At 45.0% G+C, this 25,000-nt stretch overlaps 2 protein-coding genes across 4 annotated transcripts in view; one reads left to right on the top strand and one right to left on the bottom strand.

Annotated features, from left to right (window-relative positions):
• Positions 1-5,397, top strand: part of LOC115126288 (zinc finger protein 395-like) — a 25,019-nt gene extending 19,622 nt beyond the window's left edge. For 2 of the 3 annotated variants that reach the window (XM_065026177.1, XM_065026176.1), the window contains exons 6-7: positions 1-41; positions 3,212-5,397. The exon at positions 1-41 is cut by the window's left edge and continues 81 nt beyond it. In XM_065026177.1, coding sequence (XP_064882249.1) covers positions 1-41; positions 3,212-4,043 — 873 coding nt within the window. In that variant the 3' untranslated portion in view covers positions 4,044-5,397. The remainder of the gene's footprint in view (positions 42-3,211) is intronic. The other variant, XM_065026178.1, reaches the window with a different exon arrangement.
• Positions 5,398-12,626: 7,229 nt separating this feature from the next.
• On the bottom strand, positions 12,627-16,288 carry LOC115120374 (prepronociceptin-like). The gene is made up of 2 exons (XM_029649302.2): positions 16,050-16,288; positions 12,627-13,734 (listed from the first exon to the last, which is right to left on the bottom strand). The coding sequence occupies exons 1-2, from the start codon at positions 16,194-16,196 to the stop codon at positions 13,078-13,080; spliced, it is 804 nt and encodes a 267-aa protein (XP_029505162.1). The 5' UTR covers positions 16,197-16,288; the 3' UTR covers positions 12,627-13,077.
• Between the last annotated feature and the right edge of the window lie 8,712 nt (positions 16,289-25,000).

Below are 25,000 nucleotides of genomic sequence, written 5' to 3'. Positions count from 1 at the left end.
TTGAGAGCAGCCTCCCCGTCGGGCTCTCACTGCTCCTTCAGGTTAGAACTACCTATGACTGCTCCTTCAGGTTAGAACTACCTATGACTGCTCCTTCAGGTTAGAACTACCTATGACTGCTCCTTCAGGTTAGAACTACATATGACTGCTCCTTCAGGTTAGAACTACCTATGACTGCTCCTTCAGGTTAGAACTACCTATGTCTGCTCCTTCAGGTTAGAACTACCTATGACTGCTCCTTCAGGTTAGAACTACCTATGTCTGCTCCTTCAGGTTAGAACTACCTATGACTGCTCCTTCAGGTTAGAACTACCTATGACTGCTCCTTCAGGTTAGAACTACCTATGACTGCTCCTTCAGGTTAGAACTACCTATGACTGCTCCTTCAGGTTAGAACTACCTATGACTGCTCCTTCAGGTTAGAACTACCTATGTCTGCTCCTTCAGGTTAGAACTACCTATGACTGCTCCTTCAGGTTAGAACTACCTATGACTGCTCCTTCAGGTTAGAACTACCTATGACTGCTCCTTCAGGTTAGAACTACCTATGACTGCTCCTTCAGGTTAGAACTACATATGACTGCTCCTTCAGGTTAGAACTACCTATGACTGCTCCTTCAGGTTAGAACTACCTATGTCTGCTCCTTCAGGTTAGAACTACCTATGACTGCTCCTTCAGGTTAGAACTACCTATGTCTGCTCCTTCAGGTTAGAACTACCTATGACTGCTCCTTCAGGTTAGAACTACCTATGACTGCTCCTTCAGGTTAGAACTACCTATGACTGCTCCTTCAGGTTAGAACTACCTATGACTGCTCCTTCAGGTTAGAACTACCTATGACTGCTCCTTCAGGTTAGAACTACCTATGTCTGCTCCTTCAGGTTAGAACTACCTATGACTGCTCCTTCAGGTTAGAACTACCTATGACTGCTCCTTCAGGTTAGAACTACCTATGACTGCTCCTTCAGGTTATAACTACCTATGACTGCTCCTTCAGGTTAGAACTACCTATGACTGCTCCTTCAGGTTAGAACTACCTATGACTGCTCCTTCAGGTTAGAACTACCTATGACTGCTCCTTCAGGTTAGAACTACCTATGTCTGCTCCTTCAGGTTAGAACTACCTATGACTGCTCCTTCAGGTTAGAACTACCTATGTCTGCTCCTTCAGGTTAGAACTACCTATGACTGCTCCTTCAGGTTAGAACTACCTATGACTGCTCCTTCAGGTTAGAACTACCTATGTCTGCTCCTTCAGGTTAGAACTACCTATGACTGCTCCTTCAGGTTAGAACTACCTATGACTGCTCCTTCAGGTTAGAACCACATGACTGCTCCTTCAGGTTAGAACTACCTATGACTGCTCCTTCAGGTTAGAACTACCTATGACTGCTCCTTCAGGTTAGAACTACCTATGTCTGCTCCTTCAGGTTAGAACTACCTATGACTGCTCCTTCAGGTTAGAACTACCTATGACTGCTCCTTCAGGTTAGAACTACCTATGACTGCTCCTTCAGGTTAGAACTACCTATGACTGCTCCTTCAGGTTAGAACTACCTATGACTGCTCCTTCAGGTTAGAACTACCTATGACTGCTCCTTCAGGTTAGAACTACCTATGTCTGCTCCTTCAGGTTAGAACTACCTATGACTGCTCCTTCAGGTTAGAACTACCTATGTCTGCTCCTTCAGGTTAGAACTACCTATGACTGCTCCTTCAGGTTAGAACTACCTATGACTGCTCCTTCAGGTTAGAACTACCTATGACTGCTCCTTCAGGTTAGAACTACCTATGACTGCTCCTTCAGGTTAGAACTACCTATGACTGCTCCTTCAGGTTAGAACTACCTATGTCTGCTCCTTCAGGTTAGAACTACCTATGACTGCTCCTTCAGGTTAGAACTACCTATGACTGCTCCTTCAGGTTAGAACTACCTATGACTGCTCCTTCAGGTTATAACTACCTATGACTGCTCCTTCAGGTTAGAACTACCTATGACTGCTCCTTCAGGTTAGAACTACCTATGACTGCTCCTTCAGGTTAGAACTACCTATGACTGCTCCTTCAGGTTAGAACTACCTATGTCTGCTCCTTCAGGTTAGAACTACCTATGACTGCTCCTTCAGGTTAGAACTACCTATGTCTGCTCCTTCAGGTTAGAACTACCTATGACTGCTCCTTCAGGTTAGAACTACCTATGACTGCTCCTTCAGGTTAGAACTACCTATGTCTGCTCCTTCAGGTTAGAACTACCTATGACTGCTCCTTCAGGTTAGAACTACCTATGACTGCTCCTTCAGGTTAGAACCACCTATGACTGCTCCTTCAGGTTAGAACTACCTATGACTGCTCCTTCAGGTTAGAACTACCTATGACTGCTCCTTCAGGTTAGAACTACCTATGTCTGCTCCTTCAGGTTAGAACTACCTATGACTGCTCCTTCAGGTTAGAACTACCTATGTCTGCTCCTTCAGGTTAGAACTACCTATGACTGCTCCTTCAGGTTAGAACTACCTATGTCTGCTCCTTCAGGTTAGAACTACCTATGACTGCTCCTTCAGGTTAGAACTACCTATGTCTGCTCCTTCAGGTTAGAACTACCTATGACTGCTCCTTCAGGTTAGAACCACCTATGACTGCTCCTTCAGGTTAGAACAACCTATGACTGCTCCTTCAGGTTAGAACTACCTATGACTGCTCCTTCAGGTTAGAACCACCTATGACTGCCTTTCTTATTTCTCTATAGTCACTTCTGTCTCAACTATTCTCTCCTCTCCCCTCTGTCTCAACTATCTCTCCTCTCCCCTGTGTCTCAACTATTCTCTCCTCCTCCATTCTGTCTCAACTATCTCTCCTCTCTATTCTGTCTCAACTTTCTCTCCTCTCCATTCTGTCTCAACTATCTCTCCTCTCCATTCTGTCTCAACTATCTCTCCTCTCCTCTCTGTCTCAACTATCTATCCTCTCCCTCTCAACTATCTCTCCTCTCCTCTCTTTCTCAACTATCTCTCCTCTCCATTATGTCTCAACTATCTTCTTTCCCCTCTGTCTGTATCATCCCTGTAGGAAGGGGCGAGGGGAGGCTGAACCGTTTCTTGTGTATCATCCCTGTGGGAAGGGGTGAGGGGAGGCTGAAACGTTTCTTGTGTATCATCCCTGTGGGAAGGGACGAGGGGAGGCTGAAACGTTTCTCGTGTATCATCCCTGTAGGAAGGGACGAGGGGAGGCTGAAACGTTTCTTGTGTATCATCCCAGCAGGAAGGGACGAGGGGAGGCTGAAACGTTTCTTGTGTATCATCCCTGTAGGATGAGACGAGGGGAGGCTGAAACGTTTCTTGTGTTTCGTCCCTGTAGGAAGGGACGAGGGGAGGCTGAAACGTTTCTTGTGTATCATCCCTGTAGGATGAGACGAGGGGAGGCTGAAACGTTTCTTGTGTTTCGTCCCTGTAGGATGAGACGAGGGGAGGCTGAAACGTTTCTTGTGTATCATCCCTGTAGGAAGGGACGAGGGGAGGCTGAAACGTTTCTCGTGTATCATCCCAGCAGGAAGGGACGAGGGGAGGCTGAAACGTTTCTTGTGTATCATCCCTGTAGGATGAGACGAGGGGAGGCTGAAACGTTTCTTGTGTTTCGTCCCTGTAGGAAGGGACGAGGGGAGGCTGAAACGTTTCTTGTGTATCATCCCTGTAGGATGAGACGAGGGGAGGCTGAAACGTTTCTTGTGTTTCGTCCCTGTAGGATGAGACGAGGGGAGGCTGAAACGTTTCTTGTGTATCATCCCTGTAGGAAGGGACGAGGGGAGGCTGAAACGTTTCTCGTGTATCATCCCAGCAGGAAGGGACGAGGGGAGGCTGAAACGTTTCTTGTGTATCATCCCTGTAGGATGAGACGAGGGGAGGCTGAAACGTTTCTTGTGTTTCGTCCCTGTAGGAAGGGACGAGGGGAGGCTAAGAAGTGTCGTAAGGTGTACGGCGTGGAGCACAAGGAGCAGTGGTGCACGGCCTGCCGCTGGAAGAAAGCCTGCCAGCGCTTCACAGACTAAACGAGTGTGTGAACGAAGGATGATGAAAGAAAGAGAGTGAAAAAGAGACGATCAGGATCAGGGCCTGTAAAAGCCATCAACAACAACAACTTCATTTTTTTCTACCTTGTTTATTTTCCCCTCGAGGAATATAGTTCTGTTTTTTTATACGTTGACCTGAAAAGTACGTCAGTGTGCGATGGTGGTGCTAGTAGCTAGTAGGTTAGACTGTGTTATGTGGTAGGCCTACCAATGTTCTTCCGTCCCAGACCTGTTTGTGCTGTGTAGCATGGCAACAACCATAGGAGTTAGCTATACACAGGGATGGGCACTGGCTAGTTGCCCTGGGTAACATTTGGGTCCAAAGTATGCGCCATACAATATTTCTAAGAACAAACTTTGACTGGCCTGGTGTGATCTGAATAGTACTAGCGGGCTAGCTTCATATCCTACTAGTATGGTCTGTACGGTACTATCGGGCTAGCTTCATATCCTACTAGCCTGGTCTGAATAGTACTAGCGGGCTAGCTTCATATCCTACTAGCCTGGTCTGAATAGTACTAGCGGGCTAGCTTCATATCCTACTAGTATGGTCTGTACGGTACTATCGGGCTAGCTTCATATCCTACTAGCCTGGTCTGAATAGTACTAGCGGGCTAGCTTCATATCCTACTTCCCTGGTCTGTACGGTACTAGTGGACTAGCTTCATTTCCTACTAGCCTGGTCTGTACGGTACTATCAGGCTAGCTTCATATCCTACTAGCCTAACTAACCCTTAACTGCTCTCCATCCAGGATTCTTCTTCTTCTATACAGGAAACCGATCTGTCCCCAGGTTCCTTCCACCTTCCACTGAGAGCATCTCTACACACCTTCCACTGAGAGCATTTCTCCTCACCTTCCCAGAGAGCATTTCTCTTCACCTTCCACTGAGAGCATTTCTCCTCACCTTCACTGAGAGCATTTCTCCTCCCCTTCCACTGAGAGCATCTCTACACACCTTCCACTGAGAGCATTTCTCCTCACCTTCACTGAGAGCATTTCTCCTCACCTTCCCAGAGAGCATTTCTCCTCACCTTCCACTGAGAGCATTTCTCCTCACCTTCACTGAGAGCATTTCTCCTCCCCTTCCACTGAGAGCATCTCTACACACCTTCCACTGAGAGCATTTCTCCTCACCTTCACTGAGAGCATTTCTCCTCCCCTTCCACTGAGAGCATCTCTACACACCTTCCACTGAGAGCATTTCTCCTCACCTTCACTGAGAGCATTTCTCCTCGCCTTCCACTGAGAGCATTTCTCCTCACCTTCACTGAGAGCATTTCTCCTCCCCTTCCACTGAGAGCATCTCTACACACCTTCCACTGAGAGCATTTCTCCTTCACCTTCTCACTGAGAGCATTTCTCCTCCCCTTCCACTGAGAGCATTTCTCCTCACCTTCCACTGAGAGCATTTCTCCTCCCCTTCCACTGAGACCATTTCTCCTCACCTTCACTGAGAGCATTTCTCCTCACCTTCACTGAGAGCATTTCTCCTCGCCTTCACTGAGAGCATTTCTCCTCACCTTCCACTGAGAGCATTTCTCCTCACCTTCACTGAGAGCATTTCTCCTCACCTTCACTGAGAGCATTTCTCCTCGCCTTCACTGAGAGCATTTCTTCTCACTGAGAGCACCTTCACTGAGAGCATTTCTCCTCACCTTCACTGAGAGCATTTCTCCTCACCTTCCACTGAGAGCATTTCTCCTCCCCTTCACTGAGAGCATTTCTCCTCCCCTTCACTGAGAGCATTTCTCCTCGCCTTCACTGAGAGCATTTCTCCTCGCCTTCACTGAGAGCATTTCTCCTCACCTTCCACTGAGAGCATTTCTCCTCACCTTCACTGAGAGCATTTCTCCTCACCTTCCACTGAGAGCATTTCTCCTCCCCTTCCACTGAGAGCATTTCTCCTCACCTTCCACTGAGAGCATTTCTCCTCCCCTTCCACTGAGACCATTTCTCCTCACCTTCACTGAGAGCATTTCTCCTCACCTTCACTGAGAGCATTTTTCGCCTCCTCACCTCACCTTCCACTGAGAGCATTTCTCCTCACCTTCACTGAGAGCATTTCTCCTCACCTTCACTGAGAGCATTTCTCCTCGCCTTCACTGAGAGCATTTCTCCTCCCCTTCCACTGAGAGCATTTCTCCTCACCTTCACTGAGAGCATTTCTCCTCACCTTCCACTGAGAGCATTTCTCCTCCCCTTCACTGAGAGCATTTCTCCTCCCCTTCACTGAGAGCATTTTCTCGCCTTCACTGAGAGCACCTTCACTGAGAGCATTTCTCCTCACCTTCCACTGAGAGCATTTCTCCTCACCTTCACTGAGAGCATTTCTCCTCACCTTCACTGAGAGCATTTCTCCTCGCCTTCACTGAGAGCATTTCTCCTCACCTTTCACTGAGAGCATTTCTCCTCACCTTCACTGAGAGCATTTCTCCTCACCTTCCACTGAGAGCATTTTCTCCTTCACTGAGAGCTTCTTCCACTGAGAGCATTTCTCCTCACCTTCCACTGAGAGCATTTCTCCTCACCTTCTACTGAGAGCATTTCTCCTCACCTTCACTGAGAGCATCTCTACACACCTTCCACTGAGAGCATTTCTCCTCACCTTCCACTGAGAGCATTTCTCCTCCCCTTCCACTGAGAGCATTTCTCCTCACCTTCACTGAGAGCATCTCTACACACCTTCCACTGAGAGCATTTCTCCTCACCTTCCACTGAGAGCATTTCTCCTCACCTTCCACTGAGAGCATTTCTCCTCACCTTCCACTGTATGTTTTTTCGCTTCTTCTTCAACATTTCATTCTTCCCTGTGGTCTCTACGGAGGTGATGGAAACCTGTTACTTCTACATGGTGTGCTGTCTATGAGTTCTTCCTTTGGACTATTTTGTGTTTGTGTCTCTTTTTAAATGATTGTCTTTCTGTCCCGCCTGAGAGGTAGGCAGAGTTTATGTTTATGTTTTGGCACATTTTATGGAAATGTATTTTACAAAGATAATGATAAATAAAAGCTACATTTAGTTTGACTCGTTGTGGTTTTTAATCGAGTCAGTTCCTTCCATAACAGTATTTTACTCTTCCCCGTCTTGGTAAGCATTGTTATGGTTCTGTCTGTATAAGCTTCTGGACAGTATTGGGGTCATTTTGAATTGGGCAGTCAATTCAGGAATTTAAACTGAAATTCCAATTTTAAAAAATTGTGTTTGTTCTCAATGATTTCTCAATAAATGGAAGAGGAGAAGCGAATTATTTCAAAAGTTTGTCAAGTTTAGAATTTTTATTCAAAACACTTTCTGTATTGATTGATTTGAATTGGAATTGAACCCAATTCTACTAATGGACCACTACCAAGGGATCAGGCAATTAGACAACTAAATTTGTATTAGCCTTCTAATGAAACAATAAAAACGTATTGTCTAATGTTATTAAGACATTCAAATAATGTATCAACAGAAATAACCGCTGAGAATATCGGGCACTGACAATTTTCTGTAGCGACAATCCACAAGAGAAATAGCAAACTCATTTATTATATTTTTCTCTATAGAGGTTTCTTAAAGACTTTTAAACAATAATACACATTAAAAATGTACACTGTATTCACAAACACACACTCTTTAACATACCCCACTGGATAAATACTGCCTAAAGGTATGCAAAACAATATCAACCACTAACAGGTGAAATTCTAACCTAAAACCATAACATAGTGTTGTGTTATTGAGTATTTTCAGACAAGCAGACAAACTGTTTCATACAGTAGCAAGAAGATAACATGCACATATCTCTCATCTTGCCTTTTTTTGTTGTTAAAATCAGATAGGTGGTAAATTCAGTTTGGTATGTATCCTAGAAGACAAATACAGGACATGATCTACTCTACCAACACCAGGGGGCAGTGTTACCCTACTGTCTGGGATGCGGATCTACTCTACCAACACCAGGGGGCAGTGTTACCCTACTGTCTGGGATGCTGATTCTACTCTACCAACACCAGGGGGCAGTGTTACCCTACTGTCTGGGATGCTGATTCTACTCTACCAACACAACACCAGGGGGCACTGTTACCCTACTGTCTGGGATGCTGATCTACTCTACCAACACCAGGGGGCAGTGGTACCCTACTGTCTGGGATGCTGATCTACTCTACCAACACAACACCAGGGGGCAGTGTTACCTTACTGTCTGGGATGCTGATTCTACTCTACCAACACCAGGGGGCAACGTTACCCTACTGTCTGGGATGCTGATCTACTCTACCAACACAACACCAGGGGGCAGTGTTACCTTACTGTCTGGGATGCTGATTCTACTCTACCAACACCAGGGGGCAATGTTACCCTACTGTCTGGGATGCTGATTCTACTCTACCAACACCAGGGGGCAGTGTTACCTTACTGTCTGGGATGCTGATCTACTCTACCAACACCAGGGGGCAGTGTAACCCTACTGTCTGGGATGCTGATCTACTCTACCAACACAACACCAGGGGGCAGTGTTACCCTACTGTCTGGGATGCTGATCTACTCTACCAACACAACACCAGGGGGCAGTGTTACCCTACTGTCTGGGATGCTGATCTACTCTACCAACACAACACCAGGGGGCAGTGTAACCCTACTGTCTGGGATGCTGATCTACTCTACCAACACCAGGGGGCAATGTTACCCTACTGTCTGGGATGCTGATCTACTCTACCAACACCAGGGGGCAGTGTTACCCTACTCTCTGGGATGCTGATCTACTCTACCAACACCAGGGGGCAGTGTTACCTTACTGTCTGGGACACAACACCAGGGGGCATTGTTACCCTACTCTCTGGGATGCTGATCTACTCTACCAACACAACACCAGGGGGCAGTGTTACCCTACTGTCTGGGATGCTGATTCTACTCTACCACACCAGGGGGCAACTACTGTCTGAGATGCTGATCTACTCTACCAACACCAGGGGGCAGTGTTACCCTACTGTCTGGGATGCTGATTCTACTCTACCAACACCAGGGGGCAGTGTTACCCTACTGTCTGGGATGCTGATCTACTCTACCAACACAACACCAGGGGGCAGTGTTACCCTACTGTCTGGGATGCGGATCTACTCTACCAACACCAGGGGGCAGTGTTACCCTACTGTCTGGGATGCTGATCTACTCTACCAACACCAGGGGGCAGTGTTACCCTACTGTCTGGGATGCTGATCTACTCTACCAACACAACACCAGGGGGCAGTGTTACCCTACTGTCTGGGATGCTGATTCTACTCTACCAACACCAGGGGGCAGTGTTACCCTACCTGGGATGCTGTCTACCAACACCAGGGGGCAGTGATGCTGATCTGATCTACTCTACCAACACCAGGGGGCAGTGTTACCCTACTGTCTGGGATGCTGATCTACTCTACCAACACAACACCAGGGGGCAGTGTTACCTTACTGTCTGGGATGCTGATCTACTCTACCAACACCAGGGGGCAGTGTTACCCTACTGTCTGGGATGCTGATTCTACTCTACCAACCCCAGGGGGCAGTGTTACCCTACTCTCTGGGATGCTGATCTACTCTACCAACACCAGGGGGCAGTGTTACCCTACTCTCTGGGATGCTGATCTACTCTACCAACACCAGGGGGCAGTGTTACCCTACTGTCTGGGATGCGGATCTACTCTACCAACACCAGGGGGCAGTGGTACACTACTGTCTGGGATGCTGATCTACTCTACCAACACAACACCAGGGGGCAGTGTTACCCTACTGTCTGGGATGCTGATCTACTCTACCAACACCAGGGGGCAGTGTTACCCTACTGTCTGGGATGCTGATCTACTCTACCAACACCAGGGGGCAGTGTTACCCTACTCTCTGGGAAGCTGATCTACTCTACCAACACCAGGGGGCAGTGTTACCCTACTGTCTGGGATGCGGATCTACTCTACCAACACCAGGGGGCAGTGTTACCCTACTGTCTGAGATGCTGATCTACTCTACCAACACCAGGGGGCAGTGTTACCCTACTGTCTGGGATGCTGATTCTACTCTACCAACACCAGGGGGCAGTGTTACCCTACTGTCTGGGATGCTGATCTACTCTACCAACACAAAAGGGGGCAATGTTAAATGTCTGGGATGCGGATCTACTCTACCAACACCAGGGGGCAGTGTTACCCTACTGTCTGGGATGCGGATCTACTCTACCAACACCAGGGGGCAGTGTTACCTTACTTTCTGGGATGCTGATCTACTCTACCAACACTAGGGGGCAATGTTACCCTACTGTCTGGGATGCTGATCTACTCTACCAACACCAGGGGGCAGTGTTACCCTACTGTCTGGGATGCTGATCTACTCTACCAACACAACACCAGGGGGCAGTGTTACCTTACTGTCTGGGATGCTGATCTACTCTACCAACACCAGGAGGCAGTGTTACCCTACTGTCTGGGATGCTGATTCTACTCTACCAACCCCAGGGGGCAGTGTTACCCTACTCTCTGGGATGCTGATCTACTCTACCAACACCAGGGGGCAGTGTTACCCTACTCTCTGGGATGCTGATCTACTCTACCAACACAACACCAGGGGGCAGTGTTACCCTACAGGCTGGGATGCTGATCTACTCTACCAACACCAGGGGGCAGTGGTACACTACTGTCTGGGATGCTGATCTACTCTACCAACACAACACCAGGGGGCAGTGTTACCCTACTGTCTGGGATGCTGATCTACTCTACCAACACCAGGGGGCAGTGTTACCCTACTGTCTGGGATGCTGATTCTACTCTACCAACCCCAGGGGGCAGTGTTACCCTACTCTCTGGGATGCTGATCTACTCTACCAACACCAGGGGGCAGTGTTACCCTACTGTCTGGGATGCTGATCTACTCTACCAACACCAGGGGGCAGTGTTACCCTACTGTCTGAGATGCTGATCTACTCTACCAACACCAGGGGGCAGTGTTACCCTACTGTCTGGGATGCTGATTCTACTCTACCAACACCAGGGGGCAGTGTTACCCTACTGTCTGGGATGCTGATCTACTCTACCAACACAACACCAGGGGGCAGTGTTACCCTACTGTCTGGGATGCGGATCTACTCTACCAACACCAGGGGGCAGTGTTACCCTACTGTCTGGGATGCGGATCTACTCTACCAACACCAGGGGGCAGTGGTACCCTACTGTCTGGGATGCTGATCTACTCTACCAACACAACACCAGGGGGCAGTGTTACCTTACTTTCTGGGATGCTGATCTACTCTACCAACACTAGGGGGCAATGTTACCCTACTGTCTGGGATGCTGATCTACTCTACCAACACAACACCAGGGGGCAGTGTTACCTTACTGTCTGGGATGCTGATCTACTCTACCAACACCAGGGGGCAGTGTTACCCTACTGTCTGGGATGCTGATCTACTCTACCAACACCAGGGGGCAGTGTTACCCTACTCTCTGGGAAGCTGATCTACTCTACCAACACAACACCAGGGGGCAGTGTTACCCTACTGTCTGGGATGCGGATCTACCAACACAACACCAGGGGGCAGTGTTACACTACTGTCTGGGATGCTGATTCTACACTACCAACACCAGGGGGCAGTGTTAACCTACTGTCTGGGATGCTGATCTACTCTACCAACACCAGGGGGCAGTGTTACCCTACTGTCTGGGATGCTGATCTACTCTACCAACACCAGGGGGCAGTGTTACCCTACTCTCTGGGAAGCTGATCTACTCTACCAACACAACACCAGGGGGCAGTGTTACCCTACTGTCTGGGATGCGGATCTACCAACACAACACCAGGGGGCAGTGTTACACTACTGTCTGGGATGCTGATTCTACTCTACCAACACCAGGGGGCAGTGTTACCCTACTGTCTGGGATGCTGATCTACTCTACCAACACAACACCAGGGGGCAGTGTTACGCTACTGTCTGGGATGCTGATCTACTCTACCAACACAACACCAGGGGGCAGTGTTACCCTACTTTCTGGGATGCTGATTCTACTCTACCAACACAACACCAGTTGGCAGTGTTACCCTAATATCTACTGTCTGTTACCTGATCCAATCTGCGGTTCCCACTATATGCCCAAGCTGCAAAATCTAAATTGGCTATATAGTAAACATTTATGGAAAAGGAGAAACATTTTTGAAAAACTAAAAGGAACTTTTTGGTGTAAATAAAAAATGAGGTGGGCAAGCCTAAGGTTGGAGGTAAAGGTTAAGTTTAGGATTAAGGTTAGGGTTAGGTTTAAAATCAGATTTTAAGAAGAGAAATTGTAGAATAGGCAGGGGCTTCCAACTTTGCAACTTGGCCAGATAGTGACTGACGACTGTTCTCTGCCCAGTGACATACAGTATATTCTCAGAATAGAGAAGATGCAGATCACCAGTTCTTTAATGACCCAGAGACTGTGAACAGTGCAAATAACAAATGCAACCCCTCACTCGCTCAAGCTAAGTTAAAGTGCATACATACATCATAAACATCCATCCAGTCATCATCCTAACATGGGTTGGTATTATATCCACGATCTAGTATCATGTCGTCTGGATTTTACGATACTGACACACAATATTACATTGTACTTTTATTTTTCAGGATGCAAGTTCATTAACTGGGGCGGTAGAGTGGGAGAAACATTGATTGGTTGGAAGGAAACGTCCCTTACTTCTCTTCACAACACCGGATGGGTTTCAGAATGACCATATCGTTTCTCTTCTTCATTATGCTGATGAGGTACGAGGGAGTTCACGGTCCCTGTAGACATAGTTGGTAACTATAGGAATAGAACACTGAAATAATAGTAGACAAACGGTAAACTAAAGTTATTATAATTTCTATGGAGGTACTTGGGAGGGTGGAGGCACAGGGAGAAGAGAATTCTGCTCCCCCAGGGGGTTGTGGAGGGAAGGGGAGAAGAGAATTCTGCTCCCCCAGGGGGTTGTGGAGGGAAGGGGAGAAGAGAATTCTGCTCCCTCAGGGGGTTGTGGAGGGAAGGGGAGGCTACAGCCGGCTGGGTAGCCTCCTGAATCCCTGGCCTGGGTTATTGAACCGACCAACACCGCGGCCAGGGATGCTGCTGCTGGTCATCCCCAAGTACTGCCGGAGGAGCTGGCTCACCCTCTTCTGGTTGTTCCACTTCCTGGCCGACTTCCTGATCCCGATGAACCCTCCTAGGCGTTTCTGCAGTGGCCGCCCCACCGGCCCGCCAATAAACTTCCTATAACCATGGTGACCTTTCAGGAAGCCCCCGAAACGCTTGGTCAGCTGGACCGTGGCCTCCTCCTCCTCATCTCCTTCCTCCCCCTGACTGCTCCTCCTCCTGTCCTCTTCCTCCTTCTTCTCCTCCCTGTTTTCCAGAGCCAGGGAGTCTTCCTCCTCGGTCGAGCCCAGTGGGGAGGAGTCGTACTGGGCATCACGTTGCTCCAGGGCCCTGTCTTCCTGGTCTTCTCTGTCCTGCTGGTAGTGCTCCATGGCTGCAGAGTAGAGGAGTTGTCCATCAGACTCCAGGTGTACAGGGCCCAGGTTCAGCTCCTCTGCTGCTCTCTTAGACACAGCACCGCCATCTGGTGGGAGGAGGTAGTGCGGTAGGATGGCTCGCTGACACAGCTCCCAGGTGAGGGCAGTAGAGACGTGACCCTCACACTCCAACAGACACACCTGTGGACAGAGAATGACAGGGAGAGGTGTTAGTAGAGTCAAGACTATATGTCCTCTGCGTCAAGTAGCCCTGTACGTTTGTTTGGGTTAAAGGGACTCATTTGAGACTCATGCCGTACCTGACAGGCCCATGATAGCTGTAATTGTCAGTTTTGATGAAGTAAACAGTAAATCCTGTTAACTAATCCCCTTCGGATTGGAGATGAATTGAAGAGAGTTGTGTGAAATGCGGCTCACATCAAAAGAGAATGGGTAGCTTTTGACGGAAATGATTTATCCGTATCAAATGGAAATGGGATCACCGGGAGATTCTCCTCACGTCAGATCGTTGCAGCAATTTGTGTGTGTGTGTGTGTGTGTGTGTGTGTGTGTGAATGCAGACCATGTAATGGCCTCACAATCTCTCAGTGAGTGGTGGGGAATCTATGTAACAATAAAACCACAATCTTTCCATCTAGAAGTTCCTGATACAATGTGTCAATCATCAATCTCTGTCTGCATCACCCTCATAAACAGCTAATACAGAGCACCACCGAGCTCTTTCCCCAGCTGCACCAACCAATTAGCTGCTATATTACCACAGAGCTCCATCCCCAGCTGCACCAGCCAATTAGCTGCTATATTACCACAGAGCTCCATCACCCAGCTGCACCAGCCAATTAGCTGCTATATTACCACAGAGCTCCATCCCCAGCTGCACCAACCAATTAGCTGCTATATTACCACAGAGCTCCATCACCCAGCTGCACCAGCCAATTAGCTGCTATATTACCACAGAGCTCCATCACCCAGCTGCACCAACCAATTAGCTGCTATATTACCACAGAGCTCCAACTCCAGCTGCACCAATCAATTAGCTGCTATATTACCACAGAGCTCCATCCCCAGCTGCACCAATCAATTAGCTGCTATATTACCACAGAGTTCCATCCCCAGCTGCACCAACCAATTAGCTGCTATATTACCACAGAGCTCCATCCCCAGCTGCACCAGCCAATTAGCTGCTATATTACCACAGAGCTCCATCCCCCAGCTGCAACAGCCAATTAGCTGCTAAATTACCACAGAGCTCTATCACCCAGCTGCACCAGCCCACATAATCATTATCAGCACTGCTATGTCTCAGAACTACTTGGGTTCAAAGAGTATTTGAAACCATTTCAAATACATGAGCTGGGCTTGATTAAGCTTGACTGGCTTAATGGAACCTATAGAATAGTCCCAGTACTGAAAAACTCATCACCCCATCTGGCATTCCAGGCAAGCTAGAGCAAACACCAAAAAAATATATTTCTAATAGTGTTTAAACCCAGGTGTGCTATTTGCTTCGTTAAGCTGCCTCAGTCAGAAGCATCATTAGAATGATTATCTACATTAGCACTGCTACATCCCATGAGTCACCTTAATGGCAGAATACCCAATTACTGTTCTAACTTGTAAATGCTGTGTCGTAAAACTTTTAGGGAGAAAGTTTTTTTTCTCCAAATAAACAATGATGATCACACTACAACTTTCATCCATACAACCATCATCTATCATCCATACAACCATCATCTATCATCCATACAACCATCATCCATACAACCATCATCTATCATCCATACAACCATCATCTATCATCCACACATCCATACAACCATCATCTATCATCCATACAACCATCATCTATCATCCATACAACCATCATCTATCATCCATACATCCATACAACCATCATCTATCATCCATACAACCATCATCCATACAACCATCATCTATCATCCACACATCCATACAACCATCATCCATACAACCATCATCCATCATCCATACAACCATCATCCATACAACCATCATCTATCATCCATACAACCATCATCCATACAACCATCATCTATCATCCATACAACCATCATCTATCATCCATACAACCATCATCCATACAACCATCATCTATCATCCATACAACCATCATCTATCATCCATACAACCATCATCTATCATCCATACAACCATCATCATCATCCATACAACCATCATCTATCATCCACCATCATCCATACAACCATCATCCATACATCCATCATCCACACATCCATCAGCCACACAACCATACACCCTTCATCCATACAACCACCATATATCATCCACACAGCCATACAACCATCATCCATATAACCATCATCCATCCACACAACATCCATACAACCATCATCCATCCACACATCCATCATCCATACAACCATCATCCATACAACCATCATCCATCATCCATACAACCATCATCCCCATTCTGCATGCAGGACATACACACACACACACACACAGTCACTCACCAGTGTGTTGAATGTTTGCTGCTGGGTCTGGGGGTTGGGTAGGGGTAGTAGGAGACCACAGGCCAGGCAGTCACCCTGGCAGTCACTTCGTCCTGGGGAACACAGACGCACCACCAGCAGCAGTAGGCTCCACAGGGACCACTTCATGACTCACTACAGAGGGAGGGAGGGAGGGACGGACGGGCAATAGGGACGGGAAGAGGGTGGAGGCCCGGAAGTGTAGGGTATGTGGAGTAGGGCACGGCCTGGTGAGAAGACACAGAGGTCAGGAAAGAGGAGGTTAGTCGCTCATTTCAAAGGGGTGAGCAGGGGCACAACAACACCAACAACAACAATAACAACAACAATAACAACAACACCACCAACAATAACAACACCAACAATAACAACAACAACAATAACAACAACAGCATAATACAACTGAGAAAAGTTAAATTGGTCAGGTGTGTCCACTTTCCAGATAGGATAGACAGACCTCGAGGGCCTGTTCTGTAAAGTCGATGAAGAAAGAGTTCTCAGTCGGCCCGACAGCGATGCAGGAGCAGCTTGTTTTATACACAGTGCAATACGTTCATTAAAGAGTCACAAAGGGAAGTTCATTATCAGCCTCAGTAATTGTACTGTGCATTAGCTGCCTGGTGGTTTTAATAGGGAGGAAATGAATGAGAGCGAGGAAACAAGAAAAAAAAAGGAGAGTGGGGGAACACGAAGAAGGAACACGCTGCCGCTCGCTCACGATCCGACCAACCAACAAAGTTTTGCGCTTCTGACTCACATTGCCACCGTTTACTACTGTATTAGATACCAACATAAGGCCCTGGTACTTTACTCCTGTATTAGATACCAACATAAGGCCCTGGTACTATACTCCTGTATTAGATACCAACATAAGGCCCTGGTACTATACTCCTGTATTAGATACCAACATAAGGCCCTGGTACTATACTCCTGTATTAGATACCAACATAAGGCCCTGGTACTATACTCCTGTATTAGATACCAACATAAGGCCCTGGTACTTTACTCCTGTATTAGATACCAACATAAGGCCCTGGTACAATACTCCTGTATTAGATACCAACATAAGGCCCTGGTACTATACTCCTGTATTAGACACCAACATAAGGCCCTGGTACTTTACTCCTGTATTAGATACCAACATAAGGCCCTGGTACTTTACTCCTGTATTAGATACCAACATAAGGCCCTGGTACTATACTCCTGTATTAGACACCAACATAAGGCCCTGGTACTATACTCCTGTATTAGACACCAACATAAGGCCCTGGTACTTTACTCCTGTATTAGATACCAACATAAGGCCCTGGTACTTTACTACTGTATTAGATACCAACATAAGGCCCTGGTACTATACTCCTGTATTAGACACCAACATAAGGCCCTGGTACTTTACTCCTGTATTAGATACCAACATAAGGCCCTGGTACTATACTCCTGTATTAGACACTAATTGGCACCCTATTCCCATGGGACTCTGGTCCAAAGTAGTGCACTATATAGGGACGAGGGTACCATTTGGTGCCATTATATGATCATGGGGATAATAAGGCATTAAGATGTCATATATATGATGTCACATATGTCTTTCCAGCGTTCATAAAGACGTGCAGAGTGAATATTGAAAAGGGCTATTCTATGTCAGACTAGGTAAGGTGATTTTCGAGGAGAAAATTATTTTGAAACGATTAAAATTCTCTCTCATACCTATTAAATCTTCACACATCATTAATGTTTTTTGATACGTTTTTGAGAAGTGACTTGATGGAGAGTTTATTTTTATGATGTTCTGTTTGATAATAACTTTTTCACTTGTTTGAAATGACATAAATACTGTATATAACGAGATATAAAGAGCAGACAGTGTTTCCGAGGCCAAGACAGGGGAGAGGACAATTCTTCAAGAAATGACTACACTCTTAGAAAAAAAAGAACCTAAAATGGTTCTTCCACTATTCCCATATAGGAGAACCCTTTGAAGAACCCATTATGGTTCCAGGTAGAACCCTTTTGGGTTCCATGTAGAAACCTTTCCACAGAGGGTTCTACCCGGAACCTAAAAGGGTTCTACCTGGAACTAAAAATGGTTCTTCAAAGGGTTCTCCTATATGGGAACAGTGGAAGAACCATTTTAGGTTCTTTTTTTTCTAAGAGTGTAGTCATTTTTTCTCAGAGTGTAAATTCCAATGTCTATACTAACTAGTAGATGTGAAGTTGTAGTGCCTCAGAACCAATGATTTATATATACCTTAGATGACTGACAGGGGGCGCTGTTTATCAGCCATCACACCTCCCTCCCCCACCGCTTATTCACGTCTACATTTCTTTTCTGACACGTTTATTCTATAACAGACAAACTTAATACATACTTTTACATTATATTATGTGAGCTAAACATACCATTTTTACTAAAGAAATATATCAAAACATTTTCCTTAAAATTAAAGTATAATTTTTTTTTTTAAGTTCTAATGTTACTGTACCCACTATATTACAATAACAAAAAATAATTAAACACTTGTAATTTTCTCTTTGAAATGTTTAAAGGGTTTATATAGATCACTTCTCAGAGCCCTTTTGTTCAATTACTCAGCTCACTTCACTTGGATTTACAACCAGGCGATGTCATCTACAAAATTGCTTCCAACACTCTACTCAGCAAACTGGATGCAGTTTATCACAGTGCCATCCGTTTTGTCACTAAAGCACCTTATACTACCCACCACTGCGACTTGTATGCTCTAGTCGGCTGGCCCTCGCTACATATTCGTCGCCAGACCCACTGGCTCCAGGTCATCTACAAGGCCATGCTAGGTAAAGCTCCGCCTTATCTCAGTTCACTGGTCACGATGGCAACACCCATCCGTAGCACGCGCTCCAGCAGGTGTATCTCACTGATCATCCCTAAAGCCAACACCTCATTCGGCCGCCTTTCGTTCCAGTACTCTGCTGCCTGTGACTGGAACGAATTGCAAAAATCGCTGAAGTTGGAGACTTTTATCTCCCTCACCAACTTCAAACATCTGCTATCTGAGCAGCTAACCGATCGCTGCAGCTGTACATAATCTATTGGTAAACAGCCCACCCATTTTCACCTACCTCATCCCCACAGTTTTTATTTATTTACTTTTCTGCTCTTTTGCACACCAATATCTCTACCTGTACATGATCATCTGATCATTTATCACTCCAGTGTTAATCTGCAATATTGTAATTATTCGCCTACCTCCTCATGCCTTTTGCACACATTGTACATAGACTCCCCTTTTCTTCTACTGTGTTATTGACTTGTTAATTGTTTACTCCATGTGTAACTCTGTGTTGTCTGTTCACACTGCTATGCTTTATCTTGGCCAGGTCGCAGTTGCAAATGAGAACTTGTTCTCAACTAGCCTACCTGGTTAAATAAAGGTGAAAAAAAAAAAAAAAATGGGCTTCAACATATTTGACAATACGATGTAGAAGAGCGACGCTGAGTGAGCGCGATAGTCTGTCAGAATCTCTGTTAAGCAGTCATCCTGGAGGAGGAAATGTGAAATGACTGATCTATATCTGAGCCAGAGACAATGTGCTAATCCTCCCAGGGTAGGACTACCTGATTATACCAGCAGCTGGTAAACAGCAGCACACTCCTGTCTCCAGACCTGGGCTCAATTAGTATTTGAAATCATTTCAAATACTAAACACCTGCTGATTGAGAGTGATTAAGCCATAGGTTTCTAGGTGCAATAAACCAATATTCCAAAATGTCAAGACAAAAAAACTACAAACACTGCCCGCAATACATGAAGAAAAACTCCACGTGCAGACTAAAGCAAACTCTCAAGGTTATCTGAAAGATTTCAAATAGCGTTTGAACCCAGGTCTGCAACAACCCTGTATAGATCCTAATCCTGCAGTATGGATCCACACACCTGTGGTATCACACAGGAGAAGGTTGAATCACTGGGATAGGTATAGTATGTACAGGATGTACAGGGATTAATGCCAAGGTGAAGGAAGACATGAGATTGTGCAGGTACTGATTATAACCCAGTTGTCAAAATGGATTAAAAGGAAAACATCAACCCTTTTTTTGTTGCCCACTGATAAGTCTCTCAGGATAAAAGCTTCTGTCAAATTAATCAAATGTAAATAGATTATGTAAATGTAAATGTCTGGAGGAAGAGAGTTAAACCGATGTCTGTGTAAGGAAATAACTATGAGAGGAGTGTTCAGTTCAGAGACACTTGTTCAGGTCCCACTGGGCCAAAAAAAACTGCTTCAATCAACGTTGTTTCCACAACAACAACAACAACAAAACATGCAATGTGAGGATGTTGAATCAATGTGGAATACTGATTGGATTTACAAAAATGTTGTTGACAACTCAACCAAATGTAAATCAAAGCCAGACATTGAACTGACATCTGTGCCCAATGTGCTGTTGCCTTTAGAAGTAGTTTCATCATGAGTACCTCTGATGTTGAAATTAGCACTGTCTCTAGGTCTGTTGAAATTAGCACTGTCTCTAGGTCTGTTGAAATTAGCACTGTCTCTAGGTCTGTTGAAATTAGCACTGTCTCTATGTCTGTTGAAATTAGCACTGTCTCTAGGTCTGTTGAAATTAGCACTGTCTCTAGGTCTGTTGAAATTAGCACTGTCTCTAGGTCTGTTGAAATTAGCACTGTCTCTAGGTCTGTTGAAATTAGCACTGTCTCTAGGTCTGTTGAAATTAGCACTGTCTCTAGGTCTGTTGAAATTAACTGTCTCTAGGTCACTGTCTCTAGGTCTGTTGAAATTAGCACTGTCTCTAGGTCTGTTGAAATTAGCACTGTCTAGGTCTGTTGAAATTAGCACTGTCTCTAGGTCTGTTGAAATTAGGTCTGTCTGTTGAAATTAGCACTGTCTCTAGGTCTGTTGAAATTAGCACTGTCTCTAGGTCTGTTGAAATTAGCACTGTCTCTAGGTCTGTTGAAATTAGCACTGTCTCTAGGTCTGTTGAAATTAGCACTGTCTCAGGTCTGTCTCTAGGTCTGTTGAAATTAGCACTGTCTCTAGGTCTGTTGAAATTAGCACTGTCTCTAGGTCTGTTGAAATTAGCACTGTCTCTGTCTGTCTCTGAAATTAGCACTGTCTCTAGGTCTGTTGAAATTAGCACTGTCTCTAGGTCTGTTGAAATTAGCACTGTCTCTAGGTCTGTTGAAATTAGCACTGTCTCTAGGTCTGTTGAAATTAGCACTGTCTCTAGGTCTGTTGAAATTAGCACTGTCTCTATGTCTGTTGAAATTAGCACTGTCTCCATGTCCAGGTCTGTCTCCATGTCTGTTGAAATTAGGTCTGTTGAAACTGTCTCTAGGTCTGTTGAAATTAGCACTGTCTCTAGGTCTGTTGAAATTAGCACTGTCTCCATGTCTGTTGAAATTAGCACTGTCTCTAGGTCTGTTGAAATTAGCACTGTCTCTAGGTCTGTTGAAATTAGCACTGTCTCTAGGTCTGTTGAAATTAGCACTGTCTCCATGTCTGTTGAAATTAGCACTGTCTCTAGGTCTGTTGAAATTAGCACTGAAATTAGCACTGTCTCATGTCTGTTGAAATTAGGTCTGTTGAAATTAGCACTGTCTCCAGGTCTGTTGAAATTAGCACTGTCTCTAGGTCTGTTGAAATTAGCACTGTCTCTAGGTCTGTTGAAATTAGCACTGTCTCTAGGTCTGTTGAAATTAGCACTGTCTCTAGGTCTGTTGAAAGTAGCACTGTGTCTAGGTCTCTGTCGATTCAGGGGTTTTGCCACTTCTATCCTACAGAATTTGAAATACATTTTTAATGCTTTGCGTAATCCTCTTGCGCCAGCCTGGGGACGAGGCCTTAATAAAATAGCAGTTGTGTGGATAATATGAAGTAATTCTATTATATCGAAGCCTGTGACAACATGATAGACCACCACTGATTCTATGCGTTTCCAGCATCGTCGTGTTAGTTTAATTGAGCAGACTGTTTATATCATGGCAGTATGACACTGCAATCTCCTAGGGTTATTATGATGGAGAACAGATGGAGCAGCTTTAGGGCAGACCTTCAACAATAATCATAGCCTACAGATAACGTTTTTGTTTTTTATCTCTTTCCACCTATCAAAAAAATTAAAAATAAAACCCCAGGCTACAGCTTGTATGGATTATAATGCAAGGTATTCGGATTATAATGTTGGGGTATTCTGTCTGGTGTAATTGGGTGCTAAAGGACAAAGAGGAAGTAGAATGGAAATAACACAAATTAAAAGCACTGTCAAACACTAATGGAAAAATATAAATGGAAAGGCCTACTAGCTTGGCCATGACTGAGAGCTTAGAGCTAGCTACCTTAATTAATAAACCATCCTGTTAGAGCTGGCTACCTTAATAAACCATCCTGTTAGAGCTAGCTACCTTAGTAAACCCCTCTGTTAGAGCTAGCTACCTTAATAAACCCCTCTGTTAGAGCTAGCTACCTTAATAAAACATCATGTTAGAGCTAGCTACCTTAGTAAACCCCTCTGTTAGAGCTAGCTACCTTAATAAACCATCCGGTTGGAGCTGGCTACCTTAATAAACCATCCTGTTAGAGCTAGCTACCTTAATAAACCATCCTGTTAGAGCTAGCTACCTTAATAAACCATCCTGTTAGAGCTAGCTACCTTAATAAACCATCCTGTGGGAGCTAGTTACCTTAATAAACCATCCTGTTGGAGCTAGCTACCTTAATAAACCATCCTGTTGGAGCTAGTTACCTTAATAAACCAGCTACCTTAAAATAAATAAACCATCCTGTTGGAGTTACCTTAATAAACCATCCTAGCTACCTTAATAAACCATCCTGTTGGAGCTAGCTTAATAAACCATCCTGTTAGAGCTACCTTAATAAACCATCCCTGCTACCTTAATAAACCATCCTGTTAGAGCTAGTTACCTTAATAAACCAGAGCTAGCTACCTTAATAAACCATCCTGTTGGAGCTAGTTACCTTAATAAACCATCCTGTTGGAGCTAGCTACCTTAATAAACCATCCTGTTGGAGCTAGCTACCTTAATAAACCATCCTGTTGGAGCTAGCTACCTTAATAAACCATCCTGTTGGAGCTAGCTACCTTAATAAACCATCCTGTTGGAGCTAGCTACCTTAATAAACCATCCTGTTGGAGCTAGCTACCTTAATAAACCATCCTGTTGGCTAGCTACCTTAATAAACCTGGAGCTACCTTAATAAACCATCCTGTTGGAGCTAGCTACCTTAATAAACCATCCTGTTGGAGCTAGTTACCTTAATAAACCATCCTGTTGGAGCTAGTAATAAACCATCCTGTTAAGCTACCTTAATAAACCATCCTGCTGGAGCCTTAATAAATAAACCATCCTGTTGGAGCTAGCTACCTTAATAAACCATCCCTCTGAAGCATCCTGTTGGAGGCCTAAAGGCATGAGCTAGCTACCTTAATAAACATCCTGTTGGAGCAGCTACCTAATAAACCATCCTGTTAAAACTTAATAAACCATAAAGGTAATAAACCATGATGTAGTGCTACCTTAATAAACCACTTGGAGCTAGCTACTTAATAAAACCATCCATAAAGGTACCTTAATGAAACCATAGAGCTACACCTTAATAAACCATCCTGTGGGAAAACAATAAACATAAAGGTACATGATGTAGTGCACACTTGTACACTTAAAACAATACATAAAGGTACATGATGTAGTGCACACTTGTACACTTAAAACAATACATAAAGGTACATGACGTAGTGCACACTTGTACACTTCAAACAATACATAAAGGTACATGACGTAGTGCACACTTGTACACTTCAAACAATACATAAAGGTACATGACGTAGTGCACACTTGTACACTTAAAACAATACATAAAGGTACATGACGTAGTGCACACTTGTACACTTCAAACAATACATAAAGGTGCATGGTCCAGTGGGCTTTGTACACTACAAGCACTTCTTATAGATTAGAACATAATGAATTAATGTATCTTCCTGTTAGTAATTTATGATGATAAATCCGGTAATAGCGTCGCGAGTAGTCACTAATTAAAGATACCATGTACCTGATGTTACGGCAGAAATCAATTCTGCACGCCGACATCATTGATTGGACAAATTACACACACACACACACACACACACACACACACACACACACACACACACACACACACACACACACACACACACACACACACACACACACACACACACACAAGACATCAAAAGAGGATCCTCGTGAAAGCATGAGTAAGCTGGACGATAACTACTGAAACGAAGGACAACTACTAAGTCAGCAGATAGGCTGGGTGTCGTGACTCTCAATGAGTTTTTTTTTATTCCTCTGTTAATTAATTGGCGAGCCAGAGAAACAGGTGGACAGTTGCTATGATGCTATGGGAATGGAACATATTCAGCGTGGTGGTAATGACGACGGTGTCACGGGCCAGGGGACACAGCAAGGTGATAACAACGCAATGAAACACGGGAAAAGCAAAATGGAGTAAATGGAAATACAAGTGTTATTCAAGGTGGAATGTGTATCCTGTAAAAACAGGTCCTGGGGACTCAACGTTGTCCACATTGTAGTTTTTGCTCTAGTGTTACACTCACGTGGTTCCACTGATCAGAGGTTTGATGATGAGTTGATTAGTGGAATCAGGTGTGCAGTGCTAGGGTAAAAACTAAAAGGTGAACCCCTTTGGGTCTTCGGGGACCAGGTTTAAGAAATGCTGGTATGAAGTATATCAGGAAAGATAGAAAATCCAGTGTGAATGAAAGGAACAGAACCCTTTGAAACAATATAGAGAAAAGTACATGATGATGATTGGCTAAACAATGTAATAAGCATTCTGTCCAATGATATTACCCTTAGGCATAATTAAGGATTAAACCCATGACTACACAAACGGCGTGTCAATTT

This window comes from Oncorhynchus nerka, linkage group LG13 (assembly GCF_034236695.1).
Source record: "Oncorhynchus nerka isolate Pitt River linkage group LG13, Oner_Uvic_2.0, whole genome shotgun sequence".
NCBI lineage: Eukaryota > Metazoa > Chordata > Actinopteri > Salmoniformes > Salmonidae > Oncorhynchus > Oncorhynchus nerka.
Note: the sequence above shows the minus strand (reverse complement) of the source record. Positions and strands in the feature narration are given on the sequence as shown.

Coding starts and splice junctions, on each gene's coding strand:
- LOC115120374 (XM_029649302.2), bottom strand. CDS start 16,196: ATGAAGTGGTCCCTGTGGAGCCTACTGCTGCTGGTGGTGCGTCTGTGT. Junction 13,735..16,049: donor AGCAAACATTCAACACACTG/GTGAGTGACTGT, acceptor CTCTGTCCACAG/GTGTGTCTGTTGGAGTGTGA.